Below are 21,943 nucleotides of genomic sequence, written 5' to 3'. Positions count from 1 at the left end.
CCTGTCCTGCAGTGCCAGGTGCATCAAGCATCCCCCCTCAGCAGACTGCCCCCACCAAATGGACAGATCCCAGGCTTGGCTAAATAAAGAGAGATCAAAATACAGCTTCACTGGGGAAGCCCCACTGTGTGTCCCCCAGGAGCTTCAAGCCCTCCAAATTCCACAGAGGAAAGGTCATTCCTCTGCCACGCCTCAAGGACATTCTTCCCAGGAGCTATTTCCATGGTGCACATCACCCCGGGCTGGACAGGCCTCTGCTTGCAGCCACATGTGACAGGTGCTGCAATTTCACATTGTTTTCACACAAAACATTGACAGGTCAAGACGTTTTGCCAACTTGGTTTTATCTTGGGTTTAAATCAACTAATCTGCAGGATGAATTCCTTGCCTTTTAGCCCAGCCAGACTCTCAGCAACAGGAATTGAAAGAAAGCTTCATCATCACCTGCTGCTCATCAGCATTAGCCCAGGATTAGCAGCAGCAACCTTAGCAGCTTTGCTGGGGGGGGTGTGGTGGTGAGTGAAGGGCATTTTCATTTTATCTTCTCAGTCATTAAGATAGGGAATTTTTAATAATGTCTACCTCAATAATGAGTCAAAAATACATATTTTTTAAACCACACTAAGTCAAAACTCCTATTATTGTATCCAGATTCTCACTTGGACACATGAATATGACAGCAACTTACTCAAAGCTAAGACTTGTGACCATGTGTAGTGTGTTTGGAGGAGTGACACCAGAGATGGGAAAGAGAGGTAAAGGGGAGAAAAGCTCCTCTTGACAAGTACCTTCCCAACATGTCTTTCAACATTGCAAAATATCACTCATTTTAATCAGGGAGAAAGCAGGAAAGATTACACTGTATATTCATTAAAACACATTTTTAACAAGCCAAGCAACCTCCTGTCAGTGCTGAGGAATGGCCCCAGCTTGCTGAGGGGAGCTCACTGCTACGTGCTCATCTGATGTTCAGATGTAGGGAGGGAGGGGGGAACCAATCTTCCTGTCTCCTTTTTCAGTCTCTCTCAGCTTGTTCTCCATAAATAAATTTTACTTTTTATTTCTTGCCAAGCTTTGGAGGCAGTGACCAACTTCTGTTAGGAGCCCCATGCTTCCCCTCTGCCCAGCCCCAGGCATTGCTTGGGGGCAGCTCACAGTGGGATCTGAAACTGAAGGGCGAGGAGCAAGACAACAGGGGAAATGTTTAACTTCTCCTTAAAACAAACATCACAGATTTCAGTCTAAAAGTTTTGAAAATGTTTTTCTCCAAGGGATAAACAGGATTAAATTTCCAGAAGACGCTCTGCAAAAGTAGTTTATTTGTTCTCCCCCACCCAGTTCTGCAGCAAGGGAGTTTTGAGAGGCTCTTTTCCCCTGTGCAGCAAAGGCTCCTGTCCATAAAGAGATCTTGATCTTGCAGCACTGCTCACATGGGGTACTGTCAAAATCAGCATGCTGCAGATCAGATCCTTTATGACCCATGAGTTACAGAATAAAAGGCACTTCTCTGACCTAAGAGCTTTTGCTAAACTTACAGAGCAGTTTATTCTAACAGAAGTGCTTATGCTACTGTCTTTGCCCATGGCTAGAGCACACACTGAAGATGACATGGCTGATACCCCAACATACAGATGAGAAGGGGGTCAGAACACACACTGCCTGTCTGGCACAGCCCTTGCTGAATAAATGGGGAAATCTGATTGTGTGGACAATTTATCTCTCAGTGACGCCTCATCTTTACTATGCAAAATAAAGAGGCTACACTCATTCCTTTCATGAAGTATCCAGACACATTAGAGGTATCAGTCTTTCCTTGGTTATCAAGTCGTGATCAAGTTGTTATCGTGTCTTTTGCAGAAAGATGTCTGTTACAGACACGAGACACAACCTGTTGGAAAGCCAGCCCTGGCAGGCTCAGCTCTTTCCTCTGGCCGCACCCCAAAAAGTGCTAGAAACAAAGTAATTAAAGCACGAGAGCACGGGTTGAGTCTGGTTCCCGGGGTGGTGGGGATTATTTTTATTTTACTAACGCACCACAGCCCTGTTTACTTATTGGAGAGATTCACGCCGTGTTCCTGCCGAGCTGCGGCAATCCCCGCACGGAGCTCGGCATTCCCCGCACGGCATTCCCTGCGGGGGGACCAGAGGCAGAGCGGCCGGGACAGGACCTGGGCTGCGGAACGGCGCTTTCGGGTGCCTCCTGTCCCTCCTCCCTGCCCCGGGCTGCGCAGGGCTCGGAGCTGGCTCCGCATCCCCACTGCCCTACGCACCCTGCCCATGGGACAGCAAGGTGTCCCCGCCGATGGGACATCCCGGCCCGCTGGGAACCAGCCCTAGCCCTCCCCAGAAAGGCTCTCCTGGCCCCCATCGCCCCGTCCCTCCCCGCGCCGGGCTGCCCCGAACAGCCGGAGGAGCCGGGCGGAGGCTGCCCCCGAGCCCCGCCGCACACCCGGCTCCGCTGAGCGAGCCAACCCCCAGCACCTCCGAGCCCCACTCAGCCCCAACCCTCCCAGCCGGAGCTTTAGGATGTTCTCCGTTTAAAAGGGGGGACAACAAAGCTCTCCGAGCCGCACTTTACCTGTTCTCGGCACACTGCGCGGCCCCGCTGCACCTGCGGGGTTACGAGCAGCCTTCTCCCCACCTGGATTTACACCGTGCCCGGCTGTGACAACCTCTCCTCCACATCCACCACGGCCTGAACCTATAACTGCGAACTGGGGCGTGGGGAACAAGCCAGGAACACCCACATTGCTGTAGGTTACACTGAGGAGGAACACTGGTGTAGCCGCTCCTCCGATAGGCTCCGGACAGCCCAAACTGTCAGCAGCCCTGGAGCACAGCCAGCAGGGCTGCCGGCAGCTCCGAGCAGAACGCCCGGCTCACAGCAGCCCAAAGGAGCTGCATTAGCAATCGGGCTTTTAAAATGTTTTTTCTAATGCTTGCTTTTCCACAGAAAACTATTCTTGACTGGGCAGAAGTACCATATTCACACCTACTACACCTGGAGGAATGATGTAAATGACCTGTTTTAAAAATTATGTTTTGTTATTATGCTATTATTATTATTATTCTCTGCCAGTACTAGCAGTTGCACAAAACTGAGCTCTTTCAGTCAAAGAAGAGCTTGCACACCTCCTCCCACCCAAAACCTAAACAATGATCAATAATTTTTGAATTGTACAGGCAAAACACACCCTTGTGTCTACCTCACAGTATGCAGTTAGGAACACACCAACTGCTAAATAATAAATAATTTCAGCCAAACCCAGTAAGCAAAGTATACTCAAGTTCCTCCCAACAGTGCTTCATAAATTGAAATTATAAGGATAAAAAAAGCCTTGTTACTTTGCAGTACTAGGTAATTTTTATTAATTTCCTACTACTTCCCTTTCAAAAGTGCTGTTATTCTAGATTTCCAGTTCACTTTTGATGGAGGATGTGGACAAGTGAACAAGAGGTGTGGGAGCACTAAATAATCAGTGAGGTGCTTTGCATGAGAGCCAATCCTTGTGCAAGTCACTCTGCTCCCAGGGAGTCAAAGGACACCTGACAAAGCCATAGTCTTGTTCAGAACCAGGGGCACAAAAGAACTCCAGAAATGCAAGTGCAAGCATTCATCTAATTATTAGTTACTGCAAGAACATGATGCAACAAAAACTAAGAGGCAGGAAAAAAAATCTGAGGCAATTTGAGTAATAAAACATTAAGTCAAAGGAAAATATTTGGCAACAATTTTAATATCAAGATTCTTCCAATCTGCAAAAGCCCAAACTTGAAGTATATGTTGTAAGTGGACAAAAAGGCTGACCCTGCAGTTTCAATCAGCAAATGTCTACTCTGTTCCACAAAAAGTAATCTGACATTCCTGAATTAGTCACAAATGACTGCTAATCTCTTAATACTAAAATACTGATAATCTCTTAACAATTTGATTTAGTATTTTTGTCATTGCCGAGACTGGGTCTTTTTTATTATGATGTGAAAACTTGATGGGGTAGAAATCCTGATGATGTAGCTACACAAAAAACAGCTTCAATGCAATTCACTTAAAAATAACATTCACAGATGCATATTATACAGCATAAGTGTAAAAAAAGAACTGTGCACATTAAAGTGTTTACTGATTTTAGAGAGAACTATCCGTATTCAGTCCAAGACAACATTCAACCTTTAATGATACTGAAATCAAGGTCTAACTACAGACCTGAAATTAGGCTGAAAGATCAGTAATTAAAGAAGACAGAGAGTTTTTCAAGTGATATAAATGGTACCAAAGTTAAGTGAGCCTTACAATTGCAATCATTCCAAATGTAAGTCTGCAGAACAGACTCACAATGTAATGGCCATTCCATAAACTTCTGTGCATTCAACAAGAAAATACAGGCAAGATGTTTAGTAGCACATGGTAGCATAAAACAAGAACAGAACAGAAATTTTAGCTTGCAGGTTTGCAATCCTCCAAGTTACAGACTTGTGTCACAGTAACAATCAAGCACACAGATAAATGCAGGTACTTAAACAGCACAGTTTCTACACAGTGACCCTCATTTTTTAAGCTGATGCTCTTGATCTTCTAAAAAAGGAACTGCAGCAACTTGGTGGACATGAAAATGAAATGGTGCCTGTCAGAGACTTAGTGGTTCAACAGATTTTTCATATCACTGAATCCATCTGGATTCCCAAACTTGTTTAAAAGGAAGAGTAGGACTTGTTTATGCTTTTCAAGCTGTGGAATAAGCAGAAAGAGTTAGAAGTATACAATTCTGGGGTTTTTTTAATTGCTGATTTCAGATCAGGGTAGATGCTAATATGACAAACTCAGCTAAATACTATATTAATTCAATAAATAGATTTAGTTCCTTTCTGTTGTAAAGTCTTCTGGAAGGGGAAAAAGCCAACAGAACTGTAGCTGACCTCCCCTTGTACATGTATATGTCCCTCCCCCCCTTTTTTCCCCCTGAAGCAGCTTCCTCAAACCAAACTGATTAAATACTCAAATTAAGGTTGAGATTGCCATCTTAAATTAGATAACAGAGAAAAGTGCCACTCCTGAGAATTAAACACTTGAAAAATGAAGTAAGAGCTGTCTGTGGGGCAAAGTACAGACTAATGAAGTCTGTGTGCTCCAAACACCATCCTTCCCTCAGCTTCAGGGTACTCTAATTATTACCTTCTATAAAAAACCTGAGAACAAGTGTCAGGACACATTTCACTAAACTTCCATGTTTCAGTAGCTATTATTCCCCCTACTCCCATTTGCTTCCTACACAGGGTTTCTTTTGAATTTTGGAAACATAAAAAAGGAAGTATTGCTTGGAGTAAATCTTACTTGCACTTTTAATTCTTTGCAGCAGCAGCTGGTCTCACCTTCATCACCTACAAAAACCAAAGTGAATGAGCAAAATACACATACACACACTCCTTCCCTAATTTAAGAGGTGACATGTGGCATTGTCCAGGATTTTTAGAAGGAAAAGTCATTTAGCCACCCCATGTGCTTACAAGAATAAGCAAACTGAAGTAATCAAGCCAAAGTATGTACCTTGATGTTCACTATGTGAGTTCTCAGCACTGCAGGATGTGACCAAACCCTCCTTTAGCAGTTTGTCAGCTACATTCACATAACCATTGTCCAAGTGCTTCTCCACTGTTACTAAATTAACATTTCCATTAATCCCTTTCACTGTAATTGTGACATGTTGCTTCAATAACAGTTTTTTCAACGTGTCAAGCACTAATGGAGACCACTCAGCTTTCTCTATTCCTGTGGAAAAAGGAAAATCAAGTCTGTTATATAAATAATTAAGATATAACTTGAATAGTACATATATGCTTTGGAAAATATGATGCTAAATTTTCCTAATATAAATAGCTGAAATTCTAGAGATAATGAACTAAAACCATGCTTTCTAAACCAGCTTTTACTGTGCTTACCAATATACTATTTCAGAATATTGTCATGTTGTTTACCAGTATTAAGGAATGAACACTACTACCAGAACAGGTAAAAAATTATAAGGTTGAAGAAAACCAGTCAGAGGTTTTTGGGGTGCAGTTTTTTTGCCTATTTTGGGGTGGTTTTCTTACCTGCAAGTGAACATGTAATAGTCTGAAAAGGCAGCTTTAAATAGGAATCAGTGATTGGCAGCACTTTTGAAAGGGGTAAAGTTTCTGTGTTGCCATAGTCTCCATACAGAACTTTCACTGCAGACTGGGAAGCTTCCAGAACAACAGCTCTGTACCAATTGCCATTACCTGAAAAGATTGGGGCAAGAATGGTCATGTGTAAGAATCATCTTATAAACACACTTTATCTCAAGAACAAGAAACTGTAGAGTTTTTAAAGAATTTTAAATACTGTGGTGGATATATAAAAGGCCAATTGACAAGAAGCACAATTAAGAGATCCATAAGCACTTTCAAGCTGGTGTTTTTCCTTTGTCTACAGCAAAAATGAAAGCTGTGTTTTGCACTGGCCAAGGAAATGGAAGGACAAAGGAATGTCTCACCTGAAAACTGAGCACAACAGGCTTCACCCAGTTTTGGTTGGAAGGGCTGCTTGTTGCAAGATCTGCAATAGTCTTCCAGTGAAATCAGCTCCCTAAAGAGCTTCTTTTGACCTACAGGAAGAAAAACCACATTCGCTAACCATGTCTGGGTACAATGAAGTCCATACTTAAACCTCTTGCTCCCACCTTTGACATTTTTGTATTTTCCTACTGCCCAAGATACATTTCTACACTTCAGTTCACTACACACAATTTTATTAACTAGCTTGCAACAGTGACTTCTTGCTGGTATTAGGAACAATGAACACTTTTTCTTACCTTTTTTTGGAAATGGTACAGCATAGAACAAGTCTGGGCTTACAACTTCAGTTACACAGACAGACATGGTTTCATCTACAGCCAACTCAATTGACTTCCAGTGCCCAAGTGAAGTTGCTAACAGAAATTGTAAGAAAATGCAGTGTTACCACTGTCCTCCAAACATACATATATTTTAAGGAACTGTTATTTTATCTGATATTTATAATAATTTTTTGAATTTCAGACACGACTACATGCTTCCCTTCGGGAAGACAAATCTAAATCAAAATAAATAATGCTTACTTTGCTGTTCATAAACTGTTGACATATAAAAGTAGCTAAAGTAAAAAAAAAGCTCAGAAAAAAGAAAACCAGACCTTGAAAAGGAAACATGAGAAAAGTTTCAGTCATAGAAAATTTCTAATTCTCTGATTCCCACAGAGTCAAACAACATTCATTTAAGACACACAGATTTTTAACTTTCTCTTTTTGTCTATAATGCCACCTGCAGGACAGTTGGTGTTCAACTCTAAGAACTGACAATATACCTGAAACTATGCATTGATATTAATTGTAGTTAAACAAGCAAATAACAGTTAAAGGCTGGAATACTGAAAATTCTTAAATCTAAATTCCTAAATCTAAAATTGTTAAATCTAAAAATTAATATTCCTTTAATTACCTTTCTGGTCCATAGATGTGTTTGGAAAGTCATTTTCATCTTGTAGAACTTCCTTTACAACCAGTTTTTCTGAAGTTAGTATCTCATTGATAATTGTTGGACAATCTGTGGAATTATCAGTAAGCACTACACCTGCCCCATCTTCAGAAAGGGAAGTTACTGTGGCTTGAAGCTCTAAGCCTGAAGTGTACATATGAAATCTTCTTGTAGCTTCTGGATTCCACTGGCTGTTTCCAGGCTTTATACCTGGGAAGTGAGAAACTGTTAAAATATCTCCATTCACTAATATTGACTTTCCTCAACATTTTAATTTCCTTTAAAAAAATTTCTTTAGAGCATACCCTGAAATATCAAGGCTTTTACTAACCCTAGGGCAACACATTGTCCTTCATCCTGTCAACTGCTCTCCCTCTTCCTCTTTTCTTCTAAATGCCCACATTTTCTCAGGACACCCAAGTTTCATCTTTTATATTTTATGATTCAGCCAAGTCAATCCTTTCCCTCAGCACAAACAACATTATTAAAACTGGTTTTGGATCAGTATAATCAGGCCTTTTTATCAAAGGAGCAGACAAAACCAAAGTGTTTTAAGGGTGGGTGGGCAGGGGAACAGCACAAGACACTTGAACAAAATGAGGTTTTGAGCTTTTTCCTGTTTCCACACTTTTCATTTTTAAACCAAGCAGACTACACTAGAAAGAAAGAGAAGTTCTGCAGAATTTTGAGCGGTGTGGAAAAGGAATTTGCAAAACAGTGAGAAGCAGCAATACAGTGCCAAAATCTTCAGGAGTCCAGTGAAAGAACCGAAAGGCCAACTTGCTTCACTAAAACAGATTAGCTCCACTGCCTGCAAAAGCTTTGAGAAATAAAGTTGCACAAAAGCACCTTTACTCCTAGGAAGGCAACAACCAAAAACCTGTAAGCATTACTCATGAAGCAGAACTAAACAAGCTCCCTTTTGACCAGCAAAGAAGTAAGCAAAGTCCATGCAGATCACTCCAGAGAACTGCTCAGAGAAGAGAAAGCAAATGAACAAACCCAAAAGAACAGCTCTGCACAGTATTCCCCAAAGCAGCAAGTCTCTAAATGCAAGAGCTCTTGAAGAGAAAATGAGGTTCACCTGAGAGCCAGCATTTAATTGCCTGAAATGGAAGTTTTAGGAATGAGGGTGAGATCTGTCGGATGTTATCCCGTGGTACATCCTCAGTGTTCCCATAGTCCACAAAGCTCACTCGAACTCTTCCATCTGAAGTGACTTTTTGCACCACAGCACGGTACCAGTTACCATCCTCTAATTTTAAAGATTAAAAAAAAAACTAGTAATTACTTCACACATTTGCTAAGTCTACCAGCTTTCACTTGTTAGTAAATAAATGTAATTCTTTGCTGTCCTCTACTAATGTGAACTATCAGCTGATTTTTCATGTTCACCCTATAAAAACAAAACAATTTTATTCTGTTACTTGCCAAAGTAAAAAGCACAGCAAGGGTCTCCATTCTCAGGCTCCAAAACATCTGGTGGTCTATTCTGACAGTATTCAGACAATGTTTTGTTAAGCGAGTTTAGAGCAAGTAACTCTGAAAATTAGAAAAAAAAACGAAGATGAGATCAATGAAATGAGCAGACTTGAACTTTATCAGTTCACTCTACAGTTTACTTGTAAACCTTCAAATGTACTCCTTGGCTACATAAGTCAAGGAACAAACACCCCTCACTTTTTAAGAGCTGCCCCATAGTTTTTGTTTGAATGCCTTTAGCTCCCTCTTCAGCCACTGAATTTTGTCACATTCTTTTTCTAGCATTTAAAACACCAATGGCTATCAGAAGTCTTTGTACAGACTTCTGGTAGAGAAACAAGATTACTTTTTAACTAATCCAAGAGGAAGTCATATCCCAACAGCTGCATTTTCTCATTTTTGTGTTACAATTATTGTATCTCTTAAGTTTTTATAAATTATGAGAGCGTACTAGAAGAGAGCTCCAGTAAATACTGTCTTGGCACAGGGAACATGTGTCTTACTTGCTTTTATTAACAGAATCACTACACCATCAAGGATGGAAAAGACCCTTCAAGATCATTTAGTCCAACCATCAAGCCAGCACCACCACAGTCACCCCAAGTATCACATCCTGATGCCTCTTGCACACTTCCAGAGACAATGACTCTGCCACCTTCCTGCACAACAAATTCCATGCCTGGCCACTCTTCCAGTGAAAAAAAAAATTAAGATAACCTTTGACTAGGTTATAGTAACTCATTCACTTTCCTCTACTGCTTATCTTCAACATTATTCAGATTTCAATACCATGATCCAATTTCTGGGTCACTCCACTTGTATTCTCAGATAAAAACCTCAGAGGTAAGCCTTTGTGCTGTAAGCTTACTTGACATAGTAGTTAATTAGACCTATAATAAATGACAAACTAGGAAGCAAAGAAACTACCAGAAAGAATTAAGCTGAATAAACTTACCATGGCTGTTTGAAATCTGACAGTAGAATTCTCCAGGATTGTACACTGTACACACTATGACACTGAGTGTTTGGTTAAGAGTTAATTTAATCCACTTGCACATTCTTTTGTTCGTTGTGTCCTCTAGAGAGGACCAAAAAAGCACAGAATAAAAAGAAATTAAAGTAACTTTTACAGGAAAAAAACCCCCCATCCTAAATGCTCATTCACATCCTTGAATTTCATGTTATAAACTGTCCAACAGACTAATTACCAGTGAGAGCCTCTTTGCAGAGTAAAACCAAGAGAAATATGCCAGTTCTTTAATGTAATTCTTCATTATCAAAAAGAGCAAGCCATAGATAGCAGGGAAGAGTAATTACATACAGAGGTAAAGGCTGGCTGGCAACAGCCTGGGCAAGAGGGGCACTGGGGAACTTTGGCACCAGGGAACAGGGTAGGGAGCATAGAAAAGGGAAACATCTGTCACCAATCCAAGGAGGAAGAGCAAAAAAGACTAGAAAGACTGGTGGCAGAAATTTGCACTGAATATTATACTCAGGTACCTGAAAGAAACTTATTATTTAACACAAGTTGTAGAATGCATCATGGGAACACTAAATCATGGCACTGGAGAACACACTCTGTTTAAAACCTGCATTCAACAGCTCTGGCTCAGTGACAGAAATGACAAAAAGGTGAGAGGTAACCAATAAAGCAAGGAAGTACAAAACAGGCCCTTGGTGAGGGCCACAGATGTGTTTAGATACAGCCAGGGAAGTTACTTTTTATTCTAATTTTTTTGTAAGATTCCTTACTCTTCTGAACGAAGACAAGGAATAATTGTGTCCTAGCCACAAGGCCTCTAGTGAGAAAGATCAGAATTATTTCAACAGACTTGACAAAAAGTGTTCAGTACCAATGGATCAGAAGAGAATAACTACATTTGCCAGACACAGGATGGAAAAAAAAAAGGAACTTAGCATGCTTCATAAGACAGAAGCCAGGAATCTTCTCCAAGATTTCAAAGAAATTTAATGTAACTTTAGCAAAAATCTCTTGGATTGAAGTTTTGGCCACTAAATTCAAACAAGGCAATATAAGCATAGACTTGAAGCTTTATAAGCTACTACAGTCAAATTTTCAAGGACTAAGTATGAGGTCTATGTGTAAAATACAGGACAATGAAGATGACAATAGAGCAAATATTATTTGCACTAATGGATAAGGATGTAGGAATAACCAGGTAATAACCAGTCGTAACCTACTTCAACTGGAAATTTTAAGACTTCTAACAATATTAACTTCCAAAAGCAGGCAATAACAACTTAGTTAAGTGTGCACACCTGGACACACACACAGACACACAACTCTTTACAGTTCAGTTGCTATGGATAACCTTTGAACTTGTGAGGGCTAGACTTGAGGAGCCAGACTGAAAAGCTCTTAGAGATAAGAGCTTGCATTCTCTGTAGCCACCCTAGCAGGAGGTGAGCAATGCCAGGCAGCAAGATGTGTTCATACTCACCCTTGGCTTGCTCCACATCACTCCCTCTGGCTGCTGGTGAGGCCATGCTCAGCTCCTCAGCTGCAAAGCCTTCCTCAAGGAGAAGGCTTGATACATTTATTACTGGAGTACTTGAGGCATCTGTAAGCTCCACCACGGATTTAGAGCTCTCTTTATCCACTACTTTTACTGTCAACACTTTGTCTTTCACCAGTTTTCTCAAGTAGGAAATACATTCTGAGGTCCGTGCTGATGGTGCCTTTACACCTAAAAAGTCACATAGTATGGAAAGGTTCTGAGGTCAGTCCAACTCTCACAATGTGTGGACAGGTACAACAACTGCAAGTACATTCTGAAATATTTGTCACATTTTGTAGATATGCCATGACAGTTAAGAATTCTGGAAATAATGCCCTACCATTACCTCCATCCTTTCCCACGTTTCCATGTGTGATACTACAGCTGTGGTGGTTGTGCAACACCACTTGTCCTCCCCCTATCTAGTGTGAAACTGCTAATCATTTACTTCATACCTGCCAGGCTACATCTTATGGCTTGAGCTGGCAACTCCATTAAGCTTGGAATTATAGGACGAAGTCTGGTCAGTGGAAGAGAGTCAGAATTACCATAATCCACATAGTCCACCAAAACAGTGTCTTCAGAAGCATAAGCTGTAACAGCAGCACGATACCAAAGGTTGTCCTCTAGAAAGGAAGACACAGATGTTTTGTCTGAGAATGATTTTTTTTTTTTGACAGACCAATATAAAAATACATCCATCTCAGTACAGCTTAGGACTACCAGGTGTTGGCTAAAGTAGTATTTTGAGAAGCAGTCTGTGAGAGCAGCATCATTCCATATAATCCCATTTCTTCTGTGCCTCTTTTGGGGACTGAAATTTCAAACATATACCTATTTCCAGCCCTGGGGAAACAGTACTTAGCAACATAAAAAAACCCAAACTTTCCACAATCTCTTAAAAAGCTATTCTAAATTATCTGAATCCAACGTTTATTGCTCAATAAAGGGACATTTTAAAATTGGTACTTTACAGATACAGAATTTTTCAAATCAATACCCAGCATTACCCACAGCTAAAAATCAGAGATAAATAAACTCTACATAAAGTTATTACCAAAAAGATAATTTGTAATTATGTTTAGAAATGTTTTAAGTGACATAACTTAGTGTTTTCAGTCCATTTTTACCTGTGAACTGGGCACAGCACACATTGCCAGCAGCAGGACGGAAAGATGGACTACTGGGAATTTTGCCACAGTATTCATTAAGGGATGCTTCAAGCTCAGCAAGTTGACCTGATATTAAAATACATAAGTTTTGGAATATAGCCTATCTTGCAATTATTACAAAATAATTAAGCTCAAAGCCTGGAAGAACATCTTATAGTCTAATGGAGATTATTTCAAATGTTTAACACTGATCAGAGTAGGGCTCTTCTGTCATTAACATCCAAGAGAGTCCTCATGTGTGTCTGAGGAATCACAGCAGCAGTGAACAGAGGGAACACCAGGGATGAATTTTTTTCAGCAAAGAGGCAAAGCTGAAGCCTGTGCAAATTGAAAGCAAGCTAGTGGAGGCATGCCAAGAAGAAACCAAGGAAGACAGCTCTTCCAACAACAGGCAGATGATGAGGTAGGCAGCTTCTTCCCAAGGACACACTTTGCTACTGATTACCCAGAATTAAAAGGCTGCACATGGACACAGAAGAAAAATTCACCCTCCTCCAGCCACTCCCTACCAAAGAGAAAAATGCCACACCAGGCATTCTACATCCCATTTCCAACCATCACTTACGGGCACTTTGCATCCACTGACAAAAAAAGGTGTCTGGACTTTGAATGTGAGAAACCACACCAGAAAATTCATCTCCAATATTTAAAGAGACAAACTTGATAATTGAATTAACGCAGTGAGAAGAGTCTTCATCCTCAGGTATAATTTTTTCACCTCCCTTTGAATGGTTTTCTGATACTGCACACAAAAAAGAAAAAAGGTTGCCAATCAAAAGCTAGTTGACTTTGAAAATATAAACATACTGAAATTTATTTTTTTTAATTGATGCTTTGGACTTCAAAGGCTCCTGTCGCATTATGAAATTAATGCTTATATAATAACCACTATACAAATGTTTTATACTATTAAAATGTCTATGAGCTAATGTATGCAGTGACCTGAAGCTCCATTAGCCAACATTTTTAACTTTGAGGTGATGCTAGTGAGCAGCTAGAACATCATGCAGTACAGGAGGAGCTAAAATTCCCCAAGTTTAGTTTGGCTTGCTTGCTTACCTCTTGGAGAGTATACTTTGGCATCACCTCCTGAAGCTAAATGAGACTTCATTTCTAAGGGAACTTTACTTAGGCAGTCTTCTAAAATATAGATCAAGAATAAATGATTTAGCACACAAATAGCCATCAGCTAGTTTCACTTCAGAACCATCCTCTGAGCCAGATCTATATTCCTATCACAAGGTGAGTATGTTCTACTTATTTGTTCAGCACTTAATGTTTAAAATGCAAAACAAAGGTAATTTCAGAGTAGCTCAACTACTTGAGTTTTCTGAGCACATTCACAGCTCCAAGACTGTCTGACTTCATAAAATGAGAAAAGCAGTAACAACCAACATTTACTTGCAGTCACTAAAGACTGTGAGCTGAAAAACTGATTATGGCTTTTTAGACATAAGGATTCATAACTTACCTCATTATTTACAACACTGAGTATGTAATGATTTAGTCAAGATGTCTTTGAAAGTTTGGAATGCTGCTTCATGCATTCAGCTGAGAAACCAAGATTTACAATGTCATTCTTTTGAAATTAAAACCTCAATACAGGTGTTTCAGTTGCTTATAAAGTCTGGAATGAATGCATGAACATTTCAAGAATGCAGTGCCATTTATGTGATCCTCTCTCCAAAAGGGTAGCAGGTTACACAGCACTTCACCACTACTGTGCTGTGAAGCAACCAAATGTGAAATATGCCCAGCACAATCCTTAATCAGTTGAATTTACAGGGGACTGAAGTGAACCATCCTTTGAGAGACTGCCCAGCATCACATGGAGATAAGCTTCCTGCAGGTGAGCAAGTTTAGCAAGCTAGGAGCATCAACCACCACTTCCCTGAATGTTCCTGTGGGCTGCAGATCAATTCAATGAATACAGTCTTGGCACTACATTGCTCCTGTCTGCAGCCACAGGAAAATGTAAACAACATGACAAAATGTGCACCTTGCATGTACTGATCTGCCTTGACAATCAAACCCAGCTCAACTGGAAATCTGAATTGTGACTCCTCAAAGGTCTTGTGCTTGGCTTGGCTCTCACTGAAGCTTGCTAGGTTAGAAATATAAACATGCTTATAGAGTTCTCCAACTGGATACAGCAATATCCAATGATTGCTCTTTCTCTGGAATACTTAGTGAGCATGTATGAAATGTAATGAAAGCTGGTAAAATCCTATATGGAACTAGAAATTGGCACTAATTTTTAAAGAGTTAAAAATGCATGAGAAAGAAACAAAATGGTACCAAATTTTCATGCATCTATTAAAACAGAAAAATAAACAAGATGACCCAGAACACACTGAAGTTAATACAATGCTATTGGAAAAGTAACCTTCCTAAAATTTAAGGTTATTACCCTTAGCAAGGTATTTCAGGAACTGACATTTTATGGAAAGGTGAAAAAGTAGAATTGAAAAAAAAAAAAAAAGGGAGAGGTTGGGAAAGCACCAAGAGGGAGGAGGGCAGAAGGAAAAAAAAAACCAGATTATCTTTTACACATGTTAGGGAGGGGTGTGAACAGAAAAGCCTTAATTGTGGTGAGTTATTTTATCCACACAACCAAGCACTCACCAGAATCTGGAAGTACAACATCTACAGCAAAACTCAACCTCACTTCCTCCTGCAATATATCAACACCAGTTAGGGAATAGTGCTTTCCTTTGAGCTGACATCACATGAGCACAGCAGATCCAGTCAAGACATAGTCAAAATTGTATGACATACCTTAACATAAACTCCTGTCTTGGTTTTGCTATGACTTAAACTGTAATCAAAGAAAAATATGTCAGTTTGAAGAACCAGAGACTGACAAGTAGCATTAATAATACAATCTACTTGCAAATAGATAAAAAGCTGTGCTCATAGTATGTGATTTTTGCCAACCCTTATTCCTCATCCACTAAAATGCAGAATTAAAAATATGTAATAATGACAGGCATAAAATAATGCAGTACTAGCTTAAGAATAAACAAGACATTTTACTGTACTAGTGCCTTCCCATGGTTATTTATGTGTAGTAGGAGAGACATTGTTTTTCTGTGAAGATGATTTGGCAGAACTTTTACAAACTTACTTCTGTTTAAGGGGATCACAAACGACTCTATGTGCTGGCCAGTCTTTTTTCTGACAATCTGCAGAGCAATAGTAAGTTTGCAGACACTGTGAGCATCTGAGCTTTCCTAAAACAAACCAAACAAATAAAGACAAGAGAAGTCTGAGGAAAATATGTATTGGAAGGAACAAGAACTGTTTAAATAACTGCTCTACAAAACAGCTCCCCTGCAATTCTAAGCAGACACAAATAGGTCTTTGTATTGACATACAGCTATCAGACATTGCTACCCAAATATCCCAAACTCCTTCTACATTTAAGGGAAAAAAAACCCATCACTTCTGATAAAGAAATGCTCTCTTCTGCTTGTCAGTTCTGTTACTCCAACTATGTTCTGAATAGAATATACTTGTGTCTGAGAGTTAAAAATATTTATGCATTTAAAGACATTTCTGAGCAAACCTGGTCTGGTTTCACTGACAGATGTACTGTGTGTCAGGCTGCAGGACAGCAGGCACTTACCAAACAGACCACAGTGATGGCAAGTGCCCCCTTTAGGGGGTGGTACTAACAAGCTCAAGAAACTCTTATCATAGCAAATAGAAAAAGCACTCTTAGAGGAACACTGCAATTTCTCTGGCTTCCCATTAATCCAATTAGAATGTGACACCTGTGGAAGAAAAACCTGAAGTCATTCTTACTGGAAAAAACCTGCCCATTAGGGTAGAAATATTCTAATACACAAAAACATGACAACAAAAGGAGACAAAACTTTTAAGTTCTAGAAAGAGAAATACATGCTGATAACTCCTGCTACCTAGAAATGCTCAGAATACTTGGGGCAACTATAAAGTGAAATAACTCACAGTATTTTCTTTATCAGCTGCAGCTATGCAGTTCTCTCTACCAGTTTTGTCTTCCATAGAACTTCCTAGAAGCAGAAGTATTTGCAAAGGGATCTGATTAACAACACCAACACATGCCTATGTTATGGAATATTTGCAGGAAGAAACAAGGCTCTTGGCTACTCCTACTACTCTGCCAGCCCATTTGAGGGAATGGAGATGCTTGGACCTTGACACACTCTGGAAGTCACTTGTTTCCACTCTGACACCACATTTACTCAATCATGCAATCATGGTATTATTAAAACAACACTTTCACCTTCTGTGCTTATCACTCAATACTGACAAACAAAACACTCTGAAACAAGAGACTGACTTTCCAGTGAGTGCCTTATAAACCTTGTGGCCTTTCCTGTGAGTTTTTCTTTACCAAGCAACTCTTAGAGGACATTCATCTAAGCCTGCATATCAATAGAGCAGGAACTCTGTTTTGATAAGTGGAAAACTCATCCACCTACAAAGAATTTTTTTTCTGTTCTAGGCTACATATACCACTCAAATCCTGTTCCAGCCTGGCAGGCCTGTCCAAGGTCTCCACTGAGACAACATAAAGCTTTCATGGCCTTTTTTTCCCACCTGGAAGCAAGTGAATCTTGGAAAATCTGCCTGAACTGAAACTCTTGCCTAACACAAAATTTCATGAACTCTCCAGACCCAAGCTGTTTGTACATAAAGCTAGTTCAGATCTCCCAAAATGAAGCCTTTCCCTCTCCCCAACTTGGAGTAAGAGAACATGGATCAGACAGTAGAGTAGCAAGGCACTTAAGAGGCAAGAAGCATTGCTGAAGGAACTCCAACTCCCATGTATTGGTCCTAATTCCCTGACACCTCGATTATCTTGGTGGGTTTTTTAGATTCTGAGGCATTTCAGCAGGCACAAGTTTGGATAATTAGGAGTTATATTTACAAGCCATACTCTAGTGATGATGTGTATCAATAATAAAGCATATACACAACCACATAAGAATAAAGTCAAGACACCTCTGTCAAGTTTAGGACAAAGTCTCTCTTACTGCACTTGTGCTGTTGCTAAAACTTTCTGTACTGTATCTGCATTTGTCAAAAACACCCTGTATTCTTTGCTTACAAAATACTGGATTTTGTTAAATATTTCAGAAACTCAGCCTCAAAACTAAAAGTCTTTCAACAGTAAGTTTGTACCTGTGACCCTGTTGCTTAAATCTGCATCTGCAACTTCCTTATGTTGAAGATTAAGTGGTTCTGCCATCACGTAAAGGTTGACATTAGAGTATGACCAAAGGTGGCTGTGGGCCAGGTAACTGCAAAAGCATGGATTTAAAGATAAATTCAGGCAGGCACACAAATTAAAGTATTTTTGGGTCATATTCTGAAGATATATTTAAGAATTCATTCTGGAAGGCTAATTCTCTACCATCTATTTCTTTTGTTCAAACAGCAAAACACTTTCTGCACTAAAGAACTCAACAATGAATACAGGAGATTAAATTATGAAAATTCCTTCAGAAGAGGAACACACTGACAAATAGAAGCAGCCATCAACACCTGCACACGAAGTTCACTGTGTCACTGGAAGAGACCTCGCTGTACTTTTGTTAAAAAAGTCTGTAGTAATGAAAAGCACAGGCTGCACTCCTGGGTTCCTCATGCCCTGAGGGAACCACTGCCCCAACAGCGGCTGCCTGAGGGGAAGCAAAGCCCTGGGCTCTGCCGAAATGCATTTTCAGCACCTGCTTTCCAAATGCTAAGATGCAATATAATTGTTTTAAATTAAAAGTATAGGCGAAAACAAACTAAAATGAACCTGCGAATAAAGCAGAGTAGTCTAAGTGACACTGCACACCAACTCCACCAGAAATGTGCTTTCAACAACCGCAATAAAAGAGGCGTTATTAAAATTAACTGATTCTAAAGTGATTTTTAAGTGATTAAAATTAAGCGATTTTAAGTAACTCAGAATAAAATTAAAACAACCCCGTCCCACGGCCTGCACCCAAGCTCGCAGCCAGCCCCACCACCTCCGGCCCACCCTCCCCTCAGCAAAGCGCTCACCCCGGGCCGCACCCGCTCCTTTCCTGGGGGAAAGCGAAGCGCCCAGCCCCTGCCCCTCTCTCGCCCCAGAGCAGCGCTCACCCCGGGCCGCCCCTGCCCCTCTCTCGCCCCAGAGCAGCGCTCACCCCGAGCCGCCCCTCAGAGCAGCGCTCACCCCGGGCCGCCCCTGCCCCTCTCTCGCCCCAGAGCAGCGCTCAGCCCTGGCCGCCCCTGCCCCTCAGAGCAGCGCTCACCCCGGGCCGCCCCGTCCCTCTCTCCCCTCAGGGCAGCGCTCACCCCGGGCCGCCCCGTCCCTCTCTCCCCTCAGGGCAGCGCTCACCCCGGGCCGCCCCGTCCCTCTCTCCCCTCAGGACAGCGCTCACCTCGGGCCGCCCCCGTCCCTCTCTCCCCTCAGGGCAGCGCTCACCTCGGGCCGCCCCGTCCCTCTCTCCCCTCAGGGCAGCGCTCACCTCGGGCCGCCCCCGTCCCTCTCTCCCCTCAGAGCAGCGCTCACCCCAGGCCGCCGCCCTGCCGTCGGCGCTGCCCCACGCGGGAAGCTGGGCCGGGCGCTCACTCGACGACCGTCGGCGGCAAGAGGAGAAGCAGCGGCCCCCGCAGGCCAGCGACGTCTGCAGGCGCTCCCGGCGGGCCCGTGGCGCTCATTCCGCCCCGCCCAGGCGGGACCCCGGTGCCCAGGGGCGGAGCGGGGCAAGTGCTGCTGCCAGGGCCATCGCGGCCGGGGAGGAGCGGCTTGGGGAGCCTTGCTCTGGGCCGGGTTATTCCAAGCCCTGACCTGGCCTTGAACACTTCCAGGGATGGGGTATGGGGCATCCACACCTTCTCTAGGAAACCTTGTGTCAGGGCCTCACTACCCGCACAGCAAAGGATTTCTTGCCAATATCTAATCTAAACCCATCCTCTCTCAGTTTGAAGCCATTCCCCCAGGTGCAGTCACTGAGTGCCCTTGTAAAAAGTCCCTCTTCAGCTCTCTTGTACCTTTAGGTACTGGAAGGTGCTCTGAGGTCTCCCCGGAGACTCCTCCAGGATGAGCAGCCCCGGTTCCCAGCCTGACCTCATAGCAGAGGTGCTCCAGGCCTCTGAGCGTCTTTGTGGACATAAGTACTCGTGGTTGAACCAGTAACCCCAATTTATTTGATACAAATTCAGAAAATGGCTGTGAGAGCTATGCAAAAAGCTGAAATTTGATACATAAAATTGATGTATTTGTATTTTAAACTATTTGAATTTTGCCCTGCAGCCCAAGAACATAAATCACCTCATTTCCCATTTCTAACCGATTCCCATTTTCCTTTGTCCTTTTTCCTCTTTCTTTTCTATACAAGGTGTTTTCCTCTTTTCTTTAACTTTTGTCTCCCACCTCCATGTCTCCGTCCTTATGGGAAAATATACTTCATCCTCAAGATTGCTGCAGTTTTATGCTACTACTCAGACATGATCTCAGGTGTTCTCAGTGCTGTGCAATTAAGCTTTCACCAAAAAATAAATTAATCTGATCTATTTTAGTGCCTACATTGTTGTACTTATTTTTAAAGTGTATAAAATCAGTGATGGATTTTATTGTTACATGTTCTGTACAGCAGGGAATAATTATCTCTGTTCACAGAGAAGTAGCTGAAGCATAGCTATTTTGCCTTAAGTCATTTGGCATCTGGCTGTGACAGTGTTTCAGTCTAAATTATCTGTATTTAAGTCTAGGATCCTGTCTGCCAAACTAAGCATTCTCAAAAGAGAAGTGAACAACGCATCTGAGGGCTGCTGAGTTTTCTCTCAATGGTTAAGATACCACCTACTAAAGTCAGAGGAACGACTCTTCCTGGCTCACATGAACCTCCAGCCTGAGCAAAGGTGAGTGGATCAGAGGCTGCACTTACAACAAGAAGGAAAACTAGGTAGGAATTGGTGGGATTTCAAGAAACCCACATGCCAAATTTCTCAGCATTGCATATCAGAGTAGGCACACACCTGTATGTGGGAGATTGTGGGGAGACAGGGCGATCATGATCATTCAGCCTTCATCATCTCCCTGCCCCTTGTTCCTCTGTCCCCAAGATTAGCCCAGTAAGTGCAAGGACCGGGCAAAGGAGTCCCTGGAAATCTGAGTAAGGAAGAACTAATACCAGTAAGGCACTAAGAAATACTTCTCTGTCATTCAAACCTCTCTCTCAAAAAAAAAAAAAAAACAACAACTAGGTTTTCTTATAGCTTAAGACATCTAGATAAAATGATGCAGCACCCTGTCCAGCTGAATATTAAAATTGTCCAGCATTGGGAATCCACCACTTCCTTGGAGAGATTATTCCAATGGCTGTTTTTTCTTATTGTGAAACATTTTACTCCATTGGTCCTTTGACACCGGTGGTCTCAGAAGAGTGTGGGGTATCACTCAGCACATCTGCTGGTTGAGCCACCTCACTGTTCTCCCTTAAAGTGGAGTTGCTAACACTTTAGATGAAGAAGAAAAAATAGCTTTGTAAGCCCTTTCAGAGGTCAAAGCTATAGAAATATTCAGGATAATTAACAAATGTCATCTGGAAACTGAGCAATCAGATGAACATTTCCTTTCCTTTCTCTTATATAATAAAGCATAAGCCAAAAGCCAGAACTACAATCTTTTGAATATGTGGGCCAAATTCTGCTTCTGCCTCTGCAATGCAGAGCTTGTCTGCAGCAGACAAGTCTGTTGTTGTGTAGGACTGTCTGTCTTTCAGATGGCAAGTTCTCTCACTCAGGAATTGTTTTCCTCAGCATTTGTACATGCCAAATAAGACCTATGGCTGGCTAATTAAGAGGTCCATTAATTCATTTTGATTTAACATCATGTAAGTGGTCTGGGTAAAGACTCTGTGACCTGTCACTATCATTCCCTAAGTATCTGTGGCCACCTCCTGGGGATAAAGTACTCTTCACATGAAATGTGGCTTAAGCACAGGTATTATAGAAGTCAGAACTCTCAGCATCAATTCTGGGACTAGAGCTATGGGGAGTCCAGCTGAGTACAAAAAAAGTCCTTTTCTTCTGCCTTTAAGGAAGAACTGCACTAGCCAGGCTCTATTTTCTTAACCTGATTTTAATCCTTCTCTAAAAATGCCCAGAGTAAAAGGCAAAAATCAGATTACATTTTGCCAGATCTCTTGGAACACACTCAACACATACAGGTAACATCAGTGGGACTGCAGACAAAGTGTACAGCAAGGTAAAAGC

At 41.6% G+C, this 21,943-nt stretch overlaps 1 protein-coding gene across 1 annotated transcript; it reads right to left on the bottom strand.

The window, feature by feature from the left end:
* Positions 1-5,263: 5,263 nt before the first annotated feature.
* TDRD1 (tudor domain containing 1) lies at positions 5,264-20,105 on the bottom strand. Its single transcript, XM_058029697.1, is given in 23 exon segments — positions 5,264-5,376; positions 5,543-5,764; positions 6,088-6,255; positions 6,510-6,620; positions 6,828-6,944; positions 7,492-7,737; positions 8,612-8,782; positions 8,959-9,069; positions 9,965-10,087; positions 11,472-11,699; positions 11,963-12,154; positions 12,659-12,766; positions 13,266-13,442; positions 13,760-13,837; positions 15,326-15,374; positions 15,479-15,518; positions 15,828-15,933; positions 16,329-16,476; positions 16,673-16,737; positions 17,873-17,991; positions 19,236-19,267; positions 19,269-19,439; positions 20,100-20,105. Coding segments are annotated over 23 exon segments (2,901 nt in total).
* Positions 20,106-21,943: the final 1,838 nt, after the last annotated feature.

The sequence above is a fragment of the Melospiza georgiana genome, chromosome 8, assembly GCF_028018845.1.
Source record: "Melospiza georgiana isolate bMelGeo1 chromosome 8, bMelGeo1.pri, whole genome shotgun sequence".
NCBI classification, from domain to species: domain Eukaryota; kingdom Metazoa; phylum Chordata; class Aves; order Passeriformes; family Passerellidae; genus Melospiza; species Melospiza georgiana.
This window is presented reverse-complemented; position numbering and strand designations above follow the sequence as displayed.